Genomic DNA, 22,334 nt, shown 5'->3' with positions numbered 1-22,334 from the left:
GGGCTGCGCAACAGCTTATTGACCTGGAATGGAATACCCCAGAGTCTGCCTTTAAATGGGGAAGGGCCTTGGCCAGTTTGTACCCCCCTGGACCCAGCAACCAAAGACATGCTCGCTTGCCAAGAGTGGACGCCATGGTCTGCGCAGTCTCCAAGCGCACCACCATCCCGGTGGAGGGAGGAGCAGCCCTCAAGGACACGCATGACCGTCGGCTGGAAGCTATGCTTAAGCAGTTATTTGACGTGGCCGCTATGTTGCTTCAGATTGCGGCCTGCTGCACCGTGGTGACACGTGCCTGCTTATCCCAGACCAGGAGCGGCACACCGGGAGACATCCTGGACCCGGCGCTGTCCTTTCTAACGGACGAATCCTCAGACCTCGTACGCACAGCGGCTAGAGGAGTATCATTGGCGGTGGCGGCAAGGAGACAGCTCTGGCTCAGAAGCTGGTCGGCCGACCCATCTTCCAAAACCCGACTCACAAGGATGCCCTTCAAAGGAACCCTCCTGTTCGGCAGCGATCTAGAAAGATGGCGGGCAAATGGGGCGAATCCCCAGTACCGCGCCTTCCGGGAGACAAGTCAAGGAGAGTCCAGCGACAGCCTATCAGGACCTCCAGGGGCAGAAGCTCGCAGCGCTTCAACCCATACAGGAGAAGCTACCAGGCGCCCTGCCCTCCGGGCAGGAACCAGTCCTTTCGGAGCAAGCACAAGAGGGGAAACAGCTCGGGCTCAGGGCCCGGTCGCGCTCCGCAATGAGAATCAGCCGACCCATCCAAGGGAAGCCATAGGGGGCAGACTGACCCTATTCTACCAAAGATGGGTCGAGATAACTTCGGACAAGTGGGTCCTAGCCATCATCTGGGAAGGGTACTACCTGGACTTCATACGCACCCCCCCCCCCCGGACAAGTTTGTGGAGTCTCCCTGCCACGACCCCACCAAAATGGCGGCAGTGGAAGTTACACTGGCCAGGCTACTGAACCTCGAGGCCATAACTCCGGTACCTCCTCAGGAGAGAAACTCTGGTCATTATTCCCTATATTTTTTCTTTTCCAAGAAAGAGGGAATGTTCCGACCAATCCTGGACCTCAAATCCGTAAACCGATACCTGAAGGTCCCCCGCTTCCGCATGGAAACCCTGAGATCTGTAATAAAGGCAATACAGCCGGGAGAGTTCCTCACCTCCCTGGACCTGTCAGAGGCGTACCTGCACATCCCAATTCATCAGGAACACCAGCGTTACCTTCGTTTCAAGATACTGGGCCATCACTACCAGTTCCGGGCCCTACCCTTCGGGCTAGCCACAGCACCACGGACGTTCACCAAGGTGATAGTGGTAGTGGCGGCAATACTGCGGAAGGAAGGAGTCCTCGTACATCCTTACTTGGACGACTGGCTGATCAGGGCAAAGTCACCAGAGGAAAGCATCCAATCAACCAACAGTCAAGTCTCTATTGGAGAGCCTCGGATGGGTGGTCAACACGAACAAGAGTTCCCTGCAGCCCTCACAATCGTTGGAGTACCTGGGGGTCCACTTCGACACCAAGGAAGACAAAGTCAGCCTGACTCCCACAAGGAGATCAAAACTGTGGAACCGGTTGCAATCCTTGATGAGCGACCCTCGCCCCTCGGCATGGGATTACCTGCAGGCCCTAGGGCTGATGGCATCCACACTGGAAGTGGTCCCCTGGGCGAGGGCCCACATGAGGCCTCTACAACACTCACTGCTGTCCCGTTGGAACCCACGGTCGCACAATTACACCGTACGCTTACCTCTCCTGGGTACGGTCCGGACCAAACTATGCTGGTGGCTACAGCCCAGCCACATGAACAGAGGCTCAAGACTGTCATCCCCAACCTGGACTCTGCTAACGACAGACGCCAGTCTGCGGGGATGGGGAGCACACTGCGAGGAACTAACCGCCCAAGGGCAGTGGAGCGCAGAAGAGGCAGGATGGAACATCAATCGCCTAGAAGCGCGGGCAGTCAGACTCGCCTGCCTGCGGTTCGCTCAAAGACTCCGAGGCAAATCGGTCAGAGTGATGTCCGACAACGCCACAACGGTTGCCTACATCAACAGGCAAGGGGGAACCAGAAGCCAACAGGTGTCACTGGAGATAAACCCACTGGCATGGGCGGAAGCAAATCTACAGGAGATCTCCGCCACCCACATAGCTGGGAAGGACAACATCACGGTGGACTTCCTCAGCAGAGAAAGTCTAGACCCAGGAGAATGGAAGCCATCTCCCGCAGCCTTCCGGATGATAGTAAATCGGTGGGGAACACCGGAAATGGACCTCCTGGCGAACAGAACCAATGCCCAAGTACCCGGATACTTCAGCCGCAAGCGGGATCTACAATCCCAAGGGATCAATGCCCTGGTGCAAACCTGGCCACAGGGCACCCTACTATACGCCTTCCCACCGTGGCCCCTTTTGGGCGCAATGATTCACAAGATACAGCTACTCAAGGGACTAGTTCTTCTGGTGGCCCCGGATTGGCCAAGAAGACCGTGGTACGCAGACATGAGAAGACTGCTGGCAGGGAACCCTCTACCCCTGCCCCCTCTGAGACCTACTACAACAAGGTCCGATCATCCACGAGGACCCGACTCAATTCTCTCTTACGGTCTGGCCATTGAGAGGGCTCGCCTGAAGAAGAGTGGATACTCGGGGGCGGTAATAGACACCCTCCTCTGAGCACGCAAGTTCTCCACATCGCTAACATACATAAGGATCTGGAGAATATTTGAGGCCTGGTGCGAAGATCACGACATCAAGACACGCTCACTTAAAGTTCCCATGATGCTGGAGTTCCTACAGAGCGGACTTCAGAAAGGACTGTCCCTCAAGTCCATCAAGGTACAGGTGGCAGCACTGGCATGCTTCGGCACTAGGGAAGACGGTGATAGCCTAGCCTCTCACCCGGATGTGTCTCGTTTCCTGAGAGGAGTCAAACACATTCGCCCACCGCTGAAGTGGCCGGTACCTCTGTGGAACCTCAACCTCGTCCTGAACTTCCTATCTGGATCCACCTTCAGACCTCTTCGAGGCCTATCACTCCGTCAGCTGACCCTGAAGATTGTCTTCCTCCTGGCAGTCTGCTCAGCGCGACGCATCTCTGAACTACAAGCACTGTCTTGCCGTGAGCCCTTCCTTAGGTTCACCCCAGGATCCATCCAGCTGCGCACGGTACCCGTCATTCCTTCCCAAAGTGGTCTCCCACTTCCATCTGAACCAGACCATCTTGCTCCCCTCGGCGGGAACCCTGGAGAATTCGGAAGAAATCCGTAACCTGCGTCACCTCAACATTGGCAGAATCCTCTCCAGATACCTGGAAATGTCAGAACCCATACGGAAGACGGACCACCTTTACGTCCTTCACAGCGGGAAAAGACTAGGGGGAAGCAGCCTCGCGGCAACCATAGCCCGCTGGATCAAGGAAGTTATCAAGGCGGCCTACGTAGAAGCAGGGAAACCTCCACCTCTACAGGTCAAGGCCCATTCAACCAGAGCCCAGGCAGCGTCCTGGGCAGAAACAAGAATGATGTCGCCTGCCGAGATGTACAGGGCGGCGACATGGTCCTCCATCCATACCTTCTCCAGATTCTACCGTCTGGATGTTCAGGCTCGGGAGGACACGGCATTCGCAAGGGCAATACTAAGTGGGTCACAGGCAGCCTCCCACCCGGTTCGGAAGTAGCTTTTATACATCCCATTGGTTCTGAGTCCATCTGCTACACGCTAGGAAATGGAGAAATTACTTACCTGATAATTTCGTTTTCCTTAGTGTAGACAGATGGACTCAGCTTCCCGCCCTTGGCTGCCGTCACGCATGGTATTGCAAATGATTCAAGGATAAGCCTCCTTTCGTTTACCTAGGTCTACCACACGGATGGGTGTCGACACTTTCCGGTTGAGCTCCCTGGTGGTCTCCAGCTATACTCAATTGACCAGTTCAAATTATTCCAGTTAATTAAGTTATAACGTTTATATATTTACGAAGTTATACAAGTTAATCAAATTAACCAATCGGTCAGTCAAACATATATCCACAATGCTTTGCAAGGAAGAATACTGAGGATCTGCACTTCCTGCAGGGGTATATGTACTAGGGGCTGACGTCAGATTGAAATCTGATCTGTCTCCAACTGCTAGCACGAGTACACTATACCCATTGGTTCTGAGTCCATCTGTCTACACTAAGGAAAACAAAATTATCAGGTAAGTAATTTCTCCAATAGTGAAGGATAGAAGAAATTGAAGCTTAAAGGACGGTGTGGACAAGGATATAGCAGTTTTTTAAGACCAGATAAAACATGTCTATAAAAACCATGTGAAATGACTTGTTCAATCTGTGGGTGAAAGTGATATCAAGCAGAACACCAAGCAGTGAATGATGACACAGACTTAATTGGCATATCGGAGACATGGTAGAAAGAGGATAATCAATGGTATAGTGCTGTACCCTGGCACAAATTATTTCGTAATGACAGAGGAGCATCTAGGTGGCGGAATGGCGCTTTATGTCCGGGATGGCATAGATTCCAACAGGATAAAGATCCTGCATGAGACTAAATGTGCAATTGAATCTTTATGGGTAGAAATCCCTTGTGTGTTGGGGAAGAGAATAATGATAGGAGTATACTACCATCCACCTGGCCAAGATGGTGAGATGGACAGTGAAATGCTAAGAGAAATCAGGGAAGATAACCAAACTGGTAGTGCAGTAATAATAGGAGATTTCAATTACACCAACACCTTTCACCAACGCTCTTTAATATCTACTTGCTCCCTCTTTGCCAACTGCTAACTAATTTAAACCTTAAACACTTTCTTTATGCAGATGACGTCCAGATAGTCATCCCCGTCAAAGAATCCTACACCAAAACGCTTGAATTCTGGGAAAATTGTCTTAAAAAAATTGATGGACTCCTCTCCAACCTTAATCTAATACTAAACTCTTCAAAAAGTGAACTCCTCCTAATTTCATCTGAAAACAGTAACATCGACACAAATCCTCCACCCAGTTTACAAGCTCCACAAGTAAGAAACCTGGGAGCTATCATTGATAACAGATTAAACCTTAAAGCATTCATAAATCAAACTACTAAGGACTGCTTCTATAAACTCCAAGTCTTAAAAAGAATAAGACCACTCTTCCACTTTCAAGACTACAGAACTATTCTGCAATCAATAATATTTGCTAAACTAGATTACTGCAACTCCCTGCTATTAGGTCTTCCTTCATCTCACACTAAACCTCTTCAGATGGTTCAAAACACGGCTGCGAGAATATTAACTAACACTCGGAGAAGAGACCACATATCACCAATCCTCAAAGACCTGCACTGGCTGCCAATTCACTACAGAATCATATATAAATCCATAACCACTATCTTCAAAGCTATACATCAACACTCTCAGCTCAACCTTCAAATTCCTCTCAAAAAATTTACGTCCAACAGACCAATCAGAGAATCCTATAGAGAAACCCTACAAGTACCACACTCCAAATCCATGAGGCACATAACCACCAGAGACAGAGCTTTCTCCACTGCAGGACTAACACTGTGGAATTCCATCCCACCATATTTGCGACAGGAACCCTGCCTTCCCACATTTAGGAAAAGACTCAAAACGTGGCTATTCATGAAAGCCTTTCCCGAACTAAACTGAACCTATTCCATTATTAAATAGTCGCTCAGACTTTGCCTTAATCATGGTAATTAACATCCCTACCTCATAAGGGCAATTCATTAATGCTTCAAGCACATTGTCTGACATATATACTCTCTCTATTTAATCCCCTGCTTCTTTTTCTATGCTCCAAGTTGTATTACTCCCTTGTTTTATTGTAACTGCATTCCTTAGCCTTTCTCTTGTTTAATGTGTTAATGTTTTATCATTACTATTATCATTATTTATTACTATTATTAGGATCAATGTTCCCTATCCACTTGTTAAATGTAAACCGGCATGATGCGATATTTATCGCGAATGCCGGTATAGAAAAATAAATAAATAAATTACCCTAAAACTGACTGGGTAAGTGAAACACGGCATGATAGAGAGAGTTTCTGGATGGAATAAAAGACAGTTTTAAGGAGCAATTGGTTCAGGAACCAACGAGAGAGGGAGCAATTTTAGATCTAATTCTCAGAGGACCAGGATTTGGTGAGAGAGGTAACTGTGGTGGGGCCACTTGGCAATAGTGATCATAATATGATCAAATTTGAATTAATGACCAGAAGGGAGATAGTATGTAAATCTACAGCTCTAGCGCTAAACTTTCAAAAGGGAAACTTTGATAAAATAAGAAAAATAATTAGAAAAAAACTGAAATTTGCAGCTGCAAAAGTAAAAAGTGTGCAACAGGCTTGGACATTGTTAAAAAAAAAATACCATCCTAGAAGAACAGACCAGATGTATTCCATGCATTAAGAAAGGTGGAAGAAAGGCAAAACTAATTGCCCACCCCGAATGCACACAATCTAGTCTGATCTCAGAAGCTAAGCAGCGTTGTGCTTGGTTAGTACTTGGATGGGAGAGACCGCCTGGGAATACCAGGTGCTGTAGGCTTTTGCTTCTTTGGAGTGGAGTCATAGCCTAGTGGTCAGAGCAATGGGCCCTGAACCAGGGAAGCCAGGGTTCAATTCCCAAGCAGGGATTACTAAGGCAAATTACCTCTCTCTCCCACAAGAATAAATGGTTAAAAGGTGAGGTGACACGGGCTATTTTAGCCAAAAGATCTTAAAAAATTGGAAGAAGGATCCTTCAGAAGAAAATAGGATTAAGCATTGGCAAGTTAAATGTAAGACATTGATAAGACAGGCTAAGAGAAAATTTAAAAGAATTTGGCCATAGAGGCAAAAACTCGCAAAAACGTTTAAAAATATATCCAAAGCAGCCTGCAAGGGAGTCTGTTGTACTGTTGGATGATCAAGGGGTTAAAAGGGGCATTTAGAGAAGATAAGGTCATCACGGAAAGATTAAACAATTTCTTTGCTTCAGTGTTTACTGAAAAGGATGTTGAAGCGATAGCTGTTCCGGAAAAGATTTTCATGGGTGATGATTCTGATCAACTGAACCAAATCACGGTGACCCTGGAAGATGTGGTAGGCCTGATTGACAAACCGAAGAGTAGTAAGTCAGCTGGACCGGATGGTATACATCCCAGGGTTTTGAAAGAACTAACAAATGAACTTTCAGAACTATTAGTAAATTTTGTAACTTGTTAAAATCAACCGATGTACCTGAAGATTGGAAGATGGCCAATGTAACCCTCTATATTTAAAAAGGGATCCAGGGGTGATCCCAGAAACTATAGACCGGTGAGCCTGACTTCAGTACCAGGAAAATCGTGGAAACTGTTATAAAGAATAAAATCACAAAACATTTAGATAGACATGGTTTGATGGGACACAGCCAACATGGATTTACCAAGGGAAGGTCATGCCTCACAAATCTACATTTTTTTTTGAAAGGGTGAATAAACATGTAGACAGAGGTGAATTGGTAGATGTGGTATGTTTGGATTCCAGAAGGGATTTGACCACGTCCCTCATGAGAGGCTTCTAAGAACTATAAAGTCATGGGGTAGAAGGTGATGTCCTTTTGTGGATTGTAAATTGGTTAAACGACAGGAAACGGAGAGTAGGATTAAATAGTTTTTTCACAGTGGAAAAAGGTAAACAGTGGAGTGCCTCGGGGATCTGTACTTGGACCTGTGCTTTTTAATATATTTATAAATGATCTGGAAAAGGGGTATGACGAGTGAGGTGATCAAATTTGCAGATGACACAAAATTATGCAGAGTAGGTAAATCTCAAGCGGATTGTGATGAATTGCAGGATGACCTTGCGAGACTGGAAGATTGGGTTTCCAAATGGTAGATGAAATTTAACGTGGACAAGTGCAATGTGATGCAGATAGAACCTAACATTGTGGGTTATTTTTCCCTATCTTAGGAGCAACTTGGAAATATATCTGGGCGTTAGTGGATAATACATTGAAATCGTCTGCCCAGTGTGCTGTGGCGATCAAAAAAGCAAACAATGTTAGGAATTATTAGGAAGGGAATGGCAAACAAAACGGAGGATATCATAATGCCTCTGTATTGCTCCATGGTGAGACTACACCTTGAAATCTGAGTGCAACTCCTGTTGCTGCATCTCAGAAAGGATTTAGCTGCACTGGAGAGAGTGCAGAAAAGAGCGACCAAAACGATATGGGGCATGGAATGGCTGCCCTATGAGGAAAGGCTGAAGAAGGTAGGGCTGTTCAGTTTGGAGAAAAGACTGAGGGAGATATGATGAAATTCTACAAAATCATGAAAGGACTTGAACAATTTAATGTAAATCGGTTATTTACTCTCTCAGATAATAGAAGGACCAGGGGGCATGCCATAAAGTTAGCAAGTAGCTCATTTAAGACAAATTGAAGAGAATTCTTTTTCACTTAGTGCATAGTTAAACTCTGGAATTCATTGCCAGGGGATGTGGTTTCAGCAGTTAGTGTGACTGGGTTTAAAAAAGGTTTGGATAAATTCCTAGAAGTTAAATCCATAAACTGCTATTATGGTAATTTAATAAGCAATAGCTTGTGATCTGTCTAATGTTTGGGTACTTGCCAGGTACTTTTTTTTTTTAATTTTATTTTTCTAATAACATTACAGCAAGACATTATCTTACTAGAAGAAAATGGATATGCAAGTTCAATACATAACAAAAAAGAAAAAAAGAAAACAATTTTCACATTCATCTAGTTGCAGAACAATTGCATTTCCCCTTAAAGAAACATATACCTGAGGGCAGAAAAATAATTGGAGACTAATAAAGCTGAAACATCCTTAACATAAGCTCCTCTGACACGTTAAAGCCTTATTACTACATGATCCACTCTAGTGCTATTTATTAGAGGGAGTTATAACAACCCTCCTAGCATTAAAGAAAGATTTTAATTGTTCCGGATAGAAGAAAATAAAGCATTCTGTTGAAGACTTAATTACGCACTTACAGGGCTATTTTAACACAAATGAAAACCCCAAAGAGACTACTTGGCCTCTTAACACTAAAAATTCTCGTCTCTTCTCCTGTGTTACCGGGGCAAAATCTGGATATATACAAATGTGTACCCCTAAAGGACACTTCCATATTCTTAAAGTATCTTTTCATTGTTTCACTAACATCCCTCTCAGTAATAAATTATACCATTAACGTACCACATTCATAAAATTCAGAAGTAGAGTCTTCTAGAAATTGTGTAAGATTCCCTTTAGCTGCAATATTTTGAGAAATTTCTCGGTTTTTAGCAGAAACTGGTAAGTAAAAAAGCTTATTGACTGAAGGGATTTCTCCCTCCTGAAATTTCAAAACCTCTGAGAAATATTTTCTCAATGAAACATAGGGAAGTTCTCCCACAATCTTAGGGAAATTTATAAATCTTAAGTTCAAGTGTCTCGAGTGGTTTTCCAAATGTTCCAGCCTGCGTGATACAGCGCTGACCTCTTTCACCATCTTAGCCTTATATTCCTGATTCCTCACCAACTCTGCTTCCACCGTCTCCATTATTGGCCTTAATTCTTCTAACTTCTGAGCAAAAATATCCATTTTATCATTAATTTCACTCACAATGTTCCCTAATGTAGTCACTAGGACCCATATAGCATCCAGCGTGATCGTCGCTGGCTTTAACGGCATTTGAAAGCGGGGATGCTGGATAAACTCACCCACTTTCAGCACAGGTGAAATTCCAGCCAGCAAATTCCTCCCAGCTCCAGCAACTGATCTCTCCGAAACTTCCTCCTCTTTCTCCCGGGTCGGTGTTGACTCGGGGGTGGGGGTGGGGGGGAGCCGAAGCCAGTCCCTGATGTTTCCTGCTCTTCAGAGGTCTGTCGGAGTCACAGTTGCTCCAACTCTCTGGCCTCCTTCCGTCGGGTCTGCCTGAGTCACTTTGGAGCTCAGTGACTGCCTGAGAGGGGTCAGGGAGAGCTGCCATCACGGGCTTTCACAGATCCGGGGGACTGAGCATGATTTCCCCCAGCGAAACAAGCGCTCCACCGCTCGTTCCAGCAGCAGGGGTTTCACCTCCCGTTTCAAACTCCTTCACAGGTACGTAAGATGTTATAAGCCGCTGAGTCGTTAGCTCTGGGTCCGAAGGATAGACCTGGAGTTTCCCCTTCCTTTTCGCAGGCATTATTACAAAAAATCTTATTGCAGAAACCGGAACTCAGCGTTCACGCAACCTGTTCACGCCGCCATCTTGCCCCCTTTGCCAGGTACTGGTGACTTGGATTGGCCACTGTTGGAAACAGGATACTGGGCTTGATGGACCCTTTGGTCTGACCCAGTATGGCATTTCTTATATTCTTATGTACAGTCTTGGTGGTCATATCCTCATAAAGGGTCAGAAGGTAAAAGTTGCAAGAATGTTTGAGTACGTTATGTTTATATCATTTGCCATCGTTTTGTTTATTGGGTTCACTATCTATTCTCAATTCATGTACATGGGAACTTCCCCTTAAGGATTTCCTTGAGGTACTTCTAATAGTGCTACATTTTGAAGTGCTTAGAGATGTCTAGTTATTTGGAGGTTGGGGTTTTAGGAGAAGATTATTACATTTGTTTTTTTACTTTACAGTCACTAGAATCTCACGCCCATGGGAGCAGATTGAAAATCAAACCCCTCCCCCATCTTCAGAAGAGATTCCTGCATAAAAAAAAAACCAAACCCTCATAGCACAAATTCCAGCAAAAAAGGGGTAGAGGATCCCTGAGGAAGCCAATCCATGTTTTTCTGCATCAGGCCATCCTCTTCCCTCAGCCTAATATCGTTTCCTTCCCCCCAGCAGGGAAAGAATGCAATGTGAAACTAAAGTTGGTTGCTTCCAGGACCAGTGCCAGTAAATATTTCTTCACAGAAAGGGTAGTGGATGCAGAGGGGGTGACCACAAGAACAGTAACGGAATTCAAAAGAGCATGAGTTGGCCCCATTCTCCGAGTTAGAGCTCTTTTGGGCTCCCCATAATGATTTTTTGGGGTATGCACAATTAAGGCACTTTTTGTCCTCTAAAGAAAGTAAAGGCAGATTTTCAGCAGGGACGTTCAATATTTGAGGGATACTGCATATTTGCTGGGAACATAACTTTCCCCACCAAGTTGTACCGGTTGCTTAAGACTTGGAATTCTATGGGAGTGAGACACATTTTAGCCTGGGAGGTGGGCATGGGCACCCGATCGGTCAAAAGAACAATGGGAAGAGTGTTTTTCGCAGCCTGGGTACAGTTTCCATGTCTGCGGCAATGATGGAAAATAGGTATAAGATTCTCTATAGGTGGCATTATTTCCCGGCTCAGATAGCATATTGGCTTCCCACAGGCACTCCTTTGTGTTGGCGGCAATGCTTTAATAAGGGGACATACATATGTGGTGGAGTTGCCCCAAAATTCAACATTTTTGGAAAGAATGCCAGAAGCTGACAGGAGATCCTGGGAGTACAAGTCCCCCTGCATATGGAGATTTGGTTGCTAGGCATGCCATATCTGGGCCTCAGTTATGTGAGACGATGCTTTTTTGCGATCCTGGTAATGGCAGCCCGGATGCTGGTGGCAGCAAGCTGGAAGGAGGAGGCGGTACCAGACAGAGCCCAAGTGTTACTGAAATTTATCCCAAGTACAGTATTTAGAGAAGTTAACCACTATAAGGCAGGACAATATGCTTAAGTATTATAAAATGTCTATATTGTCTAAGTATCACTGCCAGATTTGCATATAACTGGAATTTACACCAACCATGGTAATGTCTTGATATGTGAGTAGTATCATAAGGAAATAATAGATTCTAGTCTACTCTCCATTCCATAGTGACAGGCTTGTCAAACTAAAAAAGGATATTGGGAGACATAAGGGAAGGGATGGGGAGGGGTACTATTATAAAAACAGGGTTCAGTATTATGGGCACTAGAGGATGCTGTAAAGGTTTAGGAAATTGTTAGCGAGCAACTAAATATTGGTAATGTATCCCATGTCTGGATTACTGATAACTGTTATCCTATTAACCTTAATAAAAATGTTAATTAAAAAAAAGAGCATGGTATAAACACACTGGATCCCTAGAGTCTAGAAGATGGAAATGGAGGAGTAACCTATATTAACTTTAGTTGCAACATTTCTGCATGGAGGTAACCTGCATGGAACATTAGTTACTACCCTAAGCATCTTGCTAGGCAGATTGGATAGACCGTTTGGGTCTTTAGCTGTCATTTACTATGTTATTGGGGAACTTCTCCCATTTTAGAAGGCCTCTCTTTGCTAGAGGATCCTGCCCTGGGACTAGCCAAAAGCATCAGCTGGATTCTATGTGATCCTATCCACCCAGATATACATTCAGTGGGTGGGGAGTGGAGGGTTGGAACTCTCCCACAGGCACCTGCTTCTGGTTCTTCCAGGCTGCTCCTGCAAACGTCAGTGGTGGCCGAACTCCTGCACCATCCCTTGTAAGAGGCACACCGTTTTGCATATCCCACAGGAATCTATGGCACAGCAAGTGCCCCCAACAAATGAACAGCTCACACTCAAGCTACATACTTAACACAGCCTCCACTGCAAGGAGACTCCAGGCCATCATAGGAAGATTAAAAAAAAATAAAAAATTCAAAAGTCTTTAATGCTTCTAATAAGCAGAACCAAAAGAAGACTTAAGGAAAAGAAAGCGAAAGACATTAATACTGCCTGATGGGAACTACCTTGCCCACCCCACTCCCCTTCCTGATCAGGGGAGATGAGGACTGTAAGAGAGAAGGAAGGAACCAGATTTCTCTGGCTTTCAACCCCCCACCCCTTTCCTGAAAGGGAAGCAAGTCAGAGAGCCATCAAATCCTTCCCCTCTCCACACTCAACCAGGAAGCCACAGACACAAGCTCCCAGGGGCAGTAAGTCAAAATATTCATGCTGGAAACTTTACTCTTCTAACATCTGCTAGAGCCAGAGAATGCTGAAGTGCTGCAAGCTTCAGAGTGCTCTGTATAGGGTGACTACAGCAAGTCCTTCTCCATCTGCTGGCAGGGGATCAAAACCCATGCATTCTGAACTGGTTTGGTGGAACCACAAGGAATCACAATTAGAGCAGGAGAAGCATAGGGGAGGGCTGTTGTGGGCTATCAAAATAAACACTTCATACTGGCAGCTTAAAGAAGATTTTTATAAGTATGGAATATTCCAGGAGTGTGCAAGTTTACCAGCAAGACAATTCAGAAGTAGTTTCAGAAAGCATTGTTGGCACAATAGATTAAATAGGTTGCACCTGCAATTTACACACTGATGAGCTAGTTTGCATAACATTCTCCTAATTAGTTGACATAATTGTATCTCATATGTTATTGAGACTGGGATTCTTGTGAGTCATGTGATTTCTTGTAAATTGAGCCCAGAAGGCAGGAATGAAACTTAAAGCTGATCTTTGACATACCTTTTAACTTTTAGCATGCATTTCAGCATATTCTGGCATGTCAGGAACCTTGAATACTTTTTTCATAGTAATTTCATAGTACAATGATAGCTTCATAGGAAAACGTTTTAAAGCACTAAAAATGGCACACAAAGATGTATGGAGGCAGTGGTAACAGTGGCTTGCAAACAAAACATACACTTGTTTAAATACTAGCAGGAAGGCTTTTTTCACTCATGTTCTTACTTTGCCCCTTGTTCAGTCCTTGCTCTCTGGTCCTAAATAAAACCAAGTGCAATTAGTGTTATACTCCTTCCCGCTTCTTCCTCTGCATTACAGGAGAAACATGGACAGGACTGAGAGGCAGCAGCAACATTCTTTTTAAAAAACAAAAGAAAACGGTCTTTCTGCTTTTCTTTATAGCAGAGGCAAGCATGTTTCATTGGCGTGCCAAAGAGCTAGTTCCAAAACCCAGCAGTATTGTTTGCTACAGCCCTCTCATTCTCCAGCTCACCTCTCCCTTTAGTGCTTGTTCTGCTCGGGGGTGGGGGGAAGGTAGGGGTTGGGATGAGTCTTGTGAGAGAAGGTAGATAGGATGATTCAACCATAGAGTGATAGCAAGAAATGGAAGCTGGAACCCCTCACGGTTTGATAAATGCCAAAATAGCAGGTATGGAGCCTTTGATACAACTGAAACAGGTTTCCAACGCGTGAATGTTAAAATCACCAAGGATTACAAGCTTGTGGGCATCTAGAGCTATATCAGCAACAATGTCATGGAGGTCAACCAAAGTAACTTGCAGTTATAAGGAGTCTGATAGACCAAAAGAGGGCCAAATCTATTGGGACTAGCTAGCTAATTGGAGAAAGACGTTCCGAGCCTTTGGGTTGCTGCATAACAATCCAATAGAACTATGAAATTTTGATGTGACGGCAATTTAGCCAGGTTAAACTTTACATATCTACCCTATTTAAATGAACAGATAGTATCTGTAGCCTGATGCTCCCCTTCCTGTGTTATATCTAAAAAAAAAAATTGCTTGTTTTCCAGAGACAGAAAATAACCAAAAGAGGGGAGGAGGATAAACATTTTTCAGCATTGAGAAGTAAGTTTACTTATGTATTCAAATTAGAAAAGAATTGTTTCTTCAATGCCGACGTCTTGGGTTGTGTGTGTGCTCCTTGTGGCATCTAGAACATTGGCAGTGACCCTGGACCTCTCAGTACAGTAAAGGATGCTGGATTTAGTGATGCATTCACTCAGCGACTATAGTGAGGCTTGGATAAACTGCATAGTAGTAGTACTCAAAGGGCTTTAAAAAATCTATGAAAAGGTAAAGGGAAAATTTCATTCTTTTGACACTCCTTTTAACTTTTATGGTTTGTTTTTAGTTCTTGTTTTTGTGTGCTCCTTTTTGCTTTATCTTGCTCCCTTTTTTGCATCAGACTAGATCAGGAGGCTGCTGCATTGACTGGTATTAGAGAGGAAGGGCTGTTAGCACCCTGGTGCCTAGGGTACTGTCTTCAGTGTAAAGACAGTATGAGCAGCCAAAGGAGGGTTTAGAAGAAGATACTTCAAAACAAGCCACATGTCCACAACAGATAACACCTTTTGTTGCAATTAAGAAGGTGTAAGGAATAAAATCTAGTGAGACGAAAAAAAGAAGACCTAGGAATAGTATGTGGAATATTCTAACAGTTTATTTTGAAGCATGTAGCATTACAATTTTGAAAGTCTTTTAACCAATGGGTGTGCACTGCTGTATGATTGCATCTTTGTTGTTCAACCTTGTGTTGTTTAATATTACAGAATCCATTAAAGTTCCTAGCTCTCGTTTTGACGTATCCCTGGTATACTTGACCCGGAAGTTCATGGAACTTGTCAAAAATGCTCCCGGTGGCGTTCTTGATTTAAATGATGTAGCAAGAACTTTAGGGGTGCGGAAGAGAAGAGTATATGACATCACCAACGTATTAGATGGAATCCGCCTTGTTCAGAAAATATCAAAGAACCTTATCCAATGGATGTAAGTTTTTGCTTAGTTCTTTGTCAAATGGTTTCGCCAAGGCCTTGTTTGAGGAAAAGTGGATTCCTTCCCTTTCATAATTTGTAGCTGTTACCAAACTTTATAATTTACAGGTACCATTTGAGCTTTTCTAGAGATAGTCTTTTTATGTTAATACTTAGAGCAAAAGCCTAGTTTGTTTACCTATGCATTTTTTTTTCCTCTGGTTTAGGTGTAGGACTTCGCATTGTTCCAGGTTTCCTAACCATAAATTATCTTGGTGTAATCTGTTTGTTCTGAGCTGCAATGTTCCTTTAAAATTGGATGTCCAAAAAATTAACTGTCTAATGTGAGGTGTTAGTTAGCAGTCCTGTTTACTTTTTTGTATTTTATGCTGTTGCTTTTTTGAAAGTGGATTACATTTAAGAGGTATACTGAAATCTTAATTTCCTCCATTTATATAGTATGATGACCTTCCTGTATTACTAAAGCCCAGTGGTTCTCAACACACTCCTTGAGACATTCCTACCCAGTCAGGTTTTCAATATATTCACAATATGTATGAAAGATTTGCATGCAATGCCTCCATTGTATGCAAATCTAACTTATGCTTATTCATTGTGGATATCCTGAAAACCTGTTCTGAGGACTGGGTTGAGAACCCCTGCTATAGACCAAAGATCATCAATTAAGTTTTTTACCAAACACCAAATCCCCCTTACCTCTTAAAAGATTTGGGAGTGTATTGTGCACTGAGAGCAAGGGTGGAGAAGTCCCCCCTGAAGGAATACTTCCTTTGAGGAGGTAGGACTATTTCCTCATGTTGGAAAGCTGCCACAGTCCTCTGTAACTTGCAGATCTCTGATCCTCTCTCCCCACAAGCCTCTTGGGGGCAGTAGCATTATTGGAAGCAGAAAGTGAGTAAAGGTCTAAGTTGTAGAATCTGTGATTGTACACTTTCTAGTATTTGGATAGGTGGATCCATGACCGGTGGGTTATGCATCTCTACTAGCAGATGGAGACTGAGCAAAGCTGACGTCAAAATATGTTTACCCCTGCTATAACCTCAGCCCACCAGTATTCTCCATCTCCATTTTTTTTTAATAGAATGAGAAAAGAGAGGTCTATTTCCCCGCTCTCCTGTGGTGATACCTTATGATTCCTCCCTCAGTTGAATTTCCTGAGGTGATTTCTTTGGATCTTTCCCTTGCTCCATTAACTGTTTTTTGTTGGTGTGGATCTAGCAAAAAAACAGCTAAAAGACAAGCAGGTGCAGTAAGCCGAGCATGGTGGTGAAGGTATATGCTCTCCTCCACACCCACCCCCCCTCCCCCCCCAAGGCTGAGATGGGCTGAGTCGGGCAAACAGTACTTTAAATAAATAAATAAATAAATAAATAGAGGGGGAATTGATTTTAGGGATTCCTCTCCCCTCTGGTTTTCATCCTCTGTGCACTGATCAGACGTCCATTCCCACCTCTGGGGGGGGACTCAGGCAGCTTGGTGGGTTGAGCAGCCCTCTGGGCTAGGCCCCGCTCTTAGGTTTCGATTTTTCACTGCGTGGTAGGCTGTGGTGGCAATCGCATGCCATTTCTCTGCTCATAAGACTGCCCTCTTCAGGTACCTTAGTACATGCTTGCATGACCAGCTATGTGTCTAGTTGTGCGCCTAACTCGTCGCTTAGTTGGGTGCATATGGGTGCCTACCTGGGCGCTCAGTTGTGTGCTTCGGGGCACCTAGATGGGTGTTCAAGTTGGGAGTCTACCTGAATAGTACATTAGGTGCCTATTTTTTGAGCGCCTATTGTTTACAAACACCTATTGCAAGTACAGCTTGGAGCACGCTTCTCAGATGCCTGTTTAGACCATGCTGTCAAATGACTGGCGCAGAATAGCAAAGAAGTCTTAAGTACCTTACCCTTTATACTGCTTGCCATATTCAAGCATCTCAGCCTAGCGTTCCCTCTAACTTGTGACAGCACTGATTGCAGGCTCAGGGAGACTTGTCTCCGTCTGATTTTGCTAAGCCCGGTCCTTCCCAGCATGATGCGGGAATGGTTCAGGAATTGGTGGGCTGATGCAATTTCGTAAGATTAGACTTCAAAATTGTCTTTTAAAGGATCGCTCTTGTTTTGGGAGTGAGCTGGAAAAAATGGCCAATAAGTGGGGTGAGGCCCAGGTTCTTCAGTTACCAGAAGATAAGCAGATGCCTAGCTCCTTTGGTACAAGAGGTTGTGCTATGGGTTTCAGATGCTTTTGACCCTACAGAGGAGCAGCTTCCCAGAGGACTTGACCTTTGGGTAGATCTCAGTCCTTTTATCATAGGCAACTCAGAAAGTGTGCAGGCTTGGGTAGTGGTGCTCCCCAAGCCTCTCAATGAAGGTGTGCCGACCCACCCCTGGGAACAGGAGATGTGGGTGGTCTCTCTTTTATTGGAGATGGGTTGAGATCATGTCAGACCAGTGGGTTCTGGAGGTGATAAGAGATGGTTACATTCTGGAGTTTCTCAGTGTTCCTCGGGACATCTTCATGGTGTCTCCCTGCAACTTTCACAGAAGAGGCAAGCACTGGAGTGTATGTTGTCAAGGCTCCTCAGCCTGCAGACTATAGTTTGAGTGCCCAGGTCTCAAGAAAATATGGGCCAATATTCTATTTATTTCGTTGTGCCCAAGGGAGGGCTCCTCTTGCCCTATCCTAGATCTCAAAAGAATCGATCATTTGCGGGTGACTTGTTTTCGCATGGAAAACGTATGCTCCAATGATAATGGCAGTATAGGCAGGGGATTTTCTGACTTCCCTAGATTTGTCAGAGGTGCACCTTCATATTCCCATCTGCCTGGAGCATCAATAGTTTCTGCATTTCGCTGTTTTGGGGCAATACTATCAGTTTTGAGTGTTGCTTTTGGGTTGGCCACCATGCCCAGAACCTTTTCCAAAGTTATGGTGGTGGTTGCGGCAGTGTTGAAAGAGGGTGGCATTTGGATTACCAGTTCACATGGATCTGCTTCGGCAGGGGCCTGTGTTCTTCATGAAGGTCCGACTCAACTTTGTCTTAAGGTATGGCTTTTGAGAGGGCTCTGATGCTGAAGTGTGGATATTTTGCTGCAGTGATTGCCACCTTGCTACTAGCAAGAGAGTACTGCACTTCCCTAGCTATGTGCGGGTTTGGCGAATGTTTTGAGGTTTGATGTGAGAATCGAAGGGTTCTCCCTTGTTCGTTAAGATCCCGCTCATTTTGGAATTTTTGCAGGATGGATTGAGTAAAGGGTTGGCTCTTAATTCATTGAAGGTACAGGTGGTGGCTTTTGCCTGTTTCTGAAGTAAGGTGAATGTTGGACCCTTGTTGGCTCATCCAGATGTGGCTCGTTTCTTAAAAGGGTTGAAGCATCTTCATCCTCTCCTGCGATTGCCAGTACCCTTGTGGACTCTTAATCTGGTTTTGGATTTCCTTTTAACCATGGCGCAGCCTTTCCTTGAGGTTACTTACGTTTGAAATGGTGTTTCTTGAGGCAGTTTGTTCTGTGCATAGAGTCTCTGAACTGCAGGCTTTGTCTTGCCAGAAAATGTTTCTGTGAGTGACTCCGGGGGCGATCCAGTTGCTTACTGTTCTATCTTTTTTGCCAAAGGTGGTCTCGGATTTTCATTTGAATCAATCAGTTTCTCTGCCGACTCTGGACAGGGAAAGAGATGGGGATGAATATCGCCTGTTACAGTCCTTGGATGTTGAGGCATATCTTGAAGTATTTAGTGGTTTCTGAACTTCTCGGGAAGACAGACAGGCTGTTTGTACTCCATGATGGGAGTAAACAGGCTGAGGTAGTCACGGTCGCGTGAGTAGCCATTGCATAGTCAGATTAGGGCTCATTCCTCTAGGGCTCAGACGGTGTCAAGGGCAGAGATCAGATTGCTGTCTCCTGTCTAGATTTGCTGAGCTGCGATGTGGTCCTCCTTACATACCTTTTACCAGGAATTACCACCTGGATTTGAGGGCCCGGGAGGATACAGCTTTCACATGTGCGGTATTGATAGGCTGCAGGCAGCCTCCTGCCCTGTTCGGGAGAAGCTTTGTTACATCCCACTGGTTGTGGATCCACCTATCCAAATGCTAAGAGAGGAGAAATTACTATTTATTTATTTTTATTTATTTAACATTTCTTATATACCGATATCCGTTCGCACATCGTATCGGTTCACAATGAACATAAAACTTTGGGCATTGCCCTTACATATAACACATAAAGATGGTGAACTCAGTAACATATAGATAATCTTCGGGAGGAGCCCTTAGATATAACAAGCATCAATGGGGAGATGCTGATTATAATAATTATAACTAGAACTATATACATGAAAGTGCACAGTACAGAATCAGCAGACATAAAGGCGTTCATACCAGGATATCAATCTAACAATTCACATGGGGGTTTATGTAATAGGGGGTGAAATGGAGTAGGCTTGCCGAAAGAGCCAGGTTTTAAGTTTCTTTTTGAAAATGGGGGTATAAGTCTCTATTCGAATATCATGAGGCAGTGAGTTCCATAATGTGGGTGCGGCAAGAGAGAAGGCTCTGTTAATAGATAATTTCCTTTTGAGGATAGTGGATCCACCTTACTGCCCTCAGCTGCCGGATGTTTGCGTTATTGTCCTGCATGGCTGCGAGTTCCAGGGGTTACTGGTAAATGTCACTCCAGACCCTAGAGTAGTGTTATTACACTCATTGTCTGAGCTCAGTGTTTTCCTATTAACTGAGTGCTAGAATGGTTGTCTGTCAATAATCAAGAGAATACTGGTAAGTTGATGTCAGAGCAGGGGTGTTAGCTCCAGAGATCGCACTCGTTCCCTGAGAGCTCCTGGCTCTCAGGGAACGAGTCTGATTTCTGGAGGCTAGAGTAGCAGATTTGGAGGAGCTGAGGTAGACAAGAGAGGTACATTGATGAGACCTTCAGGGACATAGTAGCCAAGTCCCAAATCCAGTCTGGCAGCCCTAGTGCTGCCTTGGATCAGAAAGGTCTCCCAGTAGGAGAACATCACTCTGGTGTAGCAGGAAGTGATCCTGTAGCAAGGACCTGCTCTCCAGGTGATGTATTGTCCTCTTGCACTCAGGACAAGTCTCCCAGGGCTTCTGCCCAGGAGGGAAGGGTTAGGCCGGCCATCATAGTTGGTGATTCGATTATTAGAAATGTAGATAGCAGGGTGGCTGGTGGACGTGAGGACCGCCTGGTAACTTGCCTGCCTGGTGCGAAGGTGGCAGACCTCACGCGTCACCTAGATAGGAGGGAGGTCTGTCATGGTACATGTGGGCACCAATGACATAAGAAAATGTGGGAGAGATGTTCTGGAAGCCAAACTTAGGATTTTAGGTAGGAAGCTAAAATCCAGAACCTCCAGGGTGGCATTCTCTGAAATGCTTCCTGTTCCACATGCAGTCCCCAGAGGCAGTCAGAGCTCCAGAGTTTCAATGTGTAGATGAGACGGTGGTGCAGGGAAGAGGGATTCAGCTTTGTAAGGAACTGGGGAAACCTTTGGGGAAAGGGGAGACTTTTCCGAAAGGATGGGCTCCACCTTAACCAGAGAGTGCCAACAGCTTGGTTCCAAACTTTCAAAAAGGAGATAGAGCAGCTTTTAAACTAGAACAAGGGGGAAAGCCGACAGTCACTCAGCAGTGCATGGTTCGGAGAAACTTATCCTTGAAGGATACTAATGAAACAGGAGAATTAGGGCATCCCAACAGAGGTTCCATTAAAAGCAAACATAGTCCATATGCCTATATGTAAAAAATCAGCAAAGCTAATGATTTCCGAATTATCCCAAACAACTGAAAAGCAGGTTGTTAAAACAAACAAAAAACACACTTTGAAATGTCTGTATGCCAATGCCAGAAGTCTAAGAAGTAAGATGGGAGAGTTAGTGTATAGCAGCAAATAATGAGATTGACATAATTGGCATTACAGAAACTTGATGGAAGGAGGGTAACCATACAGGGTACAAATCATATCACAATGATAGGGAGAATCAAGTTGGGGGTGTGGCACTTTATGTCCGGGAGGATATAGAGTCCAACAGGATAAAGATCTGTACTTGGACCGGTGCTTTTCAATATATATATAAATGATCTGGAAAGGAATATGACGAGTGAGGTTATCAAATTTGCGGATGATACAAAATTATTCAGAGTAGTTAAATCACAAGCAGACTGTGATACATTATAGGAGGACCTTGCAAGACTGGAAGATTGGGCATCCAAATGGCAGATGAAATTTAATGTGGGCAAGTGCAAGGTGTTGCAAATAGGGAAAAATAACCCTTGCTGTAGTTACACAATGTTAGGTTCCATATTAGGAGCTATTACCCAGGAAAAACATCTAGGCATCATAGTGGATAATACCTTAAAATCGTCGGCTCAGTGTGCTACAGCAGTCAAAAAAGCAAATAGAATGTTAGGAATTATTTATTAGGAAGGGAATGGTTAATTAAACTGAAAATGTCATCATGCCTCTGTATCGCTCCATGGTGAGACCTCACCTTGAATACTGTGTACAATTCTGGTCGCCGCATCTCAAAAAAGATATAGTTGCGATGGAGAAGGTACAGAGAAGGGCAACCAAAATGATAAAGGGGATGGAACAGCTTCCCTATGAGGAAAGGCTGAAGAGGTTAGGGCTGTTCAGCTTGGAGAAGAGACGGCTGAGGGGGGATATGATAGAGGTCTTTAAGATCATGAGAGGTCTTGAATGAGTAGATGTGACTCGGTTATTTACACTTTCGAATAATAGAAGGACTAGGGGGCATTCCATGAAGTTAGCAAGTAGCACATTTAAGACAAATTGGAGAAAATTCTTTTTCACTCAATGCACAATAAAGCTCTGGAATTTGTTGCCAGAGGATG

General features: G+C 44.5%; 1 protein-coding gene across 1 annotated transcript in view; it reads left to right on the top strand.

Moving 5' to 3' along the window:
* E2F6 (E2F transcription factor 6) overlaps positions 1–22,334 on the top strand; it is a 101,169-nt gene that overhangs the window by 4,458 nt on the left and 74,377 nt on the right. The window contains exons 2-3 of the mRNA XM_029595913.1: positions 14,496–14,550; positions 15,255–15,471. Coding sequence (XP_029451773.1) covers positions 14,496–14,550; positions 15,255–15,471 — 272 coding nt within the window. The remainder of the gene's footprint in view (positions 1–14,495; positions 14,551–15,254; positions 15,472–22,334) is intronic.

This window comes from Rhinatrema bivittatum, chromosome 3, assembly GCF_901001135.1.
Source record: "Rhinatrema bivittatum chromosome 3, aRhiBiv1.1, whole genome shotgun sequence".
NCBI classification, from domain to species: domain Eukaryota; kingdom Metazoa; phylum Chordata; class Amphibia; order Gymnophiona; family Rhinatrematidae; genus Rhinatrema; species Rhinatrema bivittatum.
This window is presented reverse-complemented; position numbering and strand designations above follow the sequence as displayed.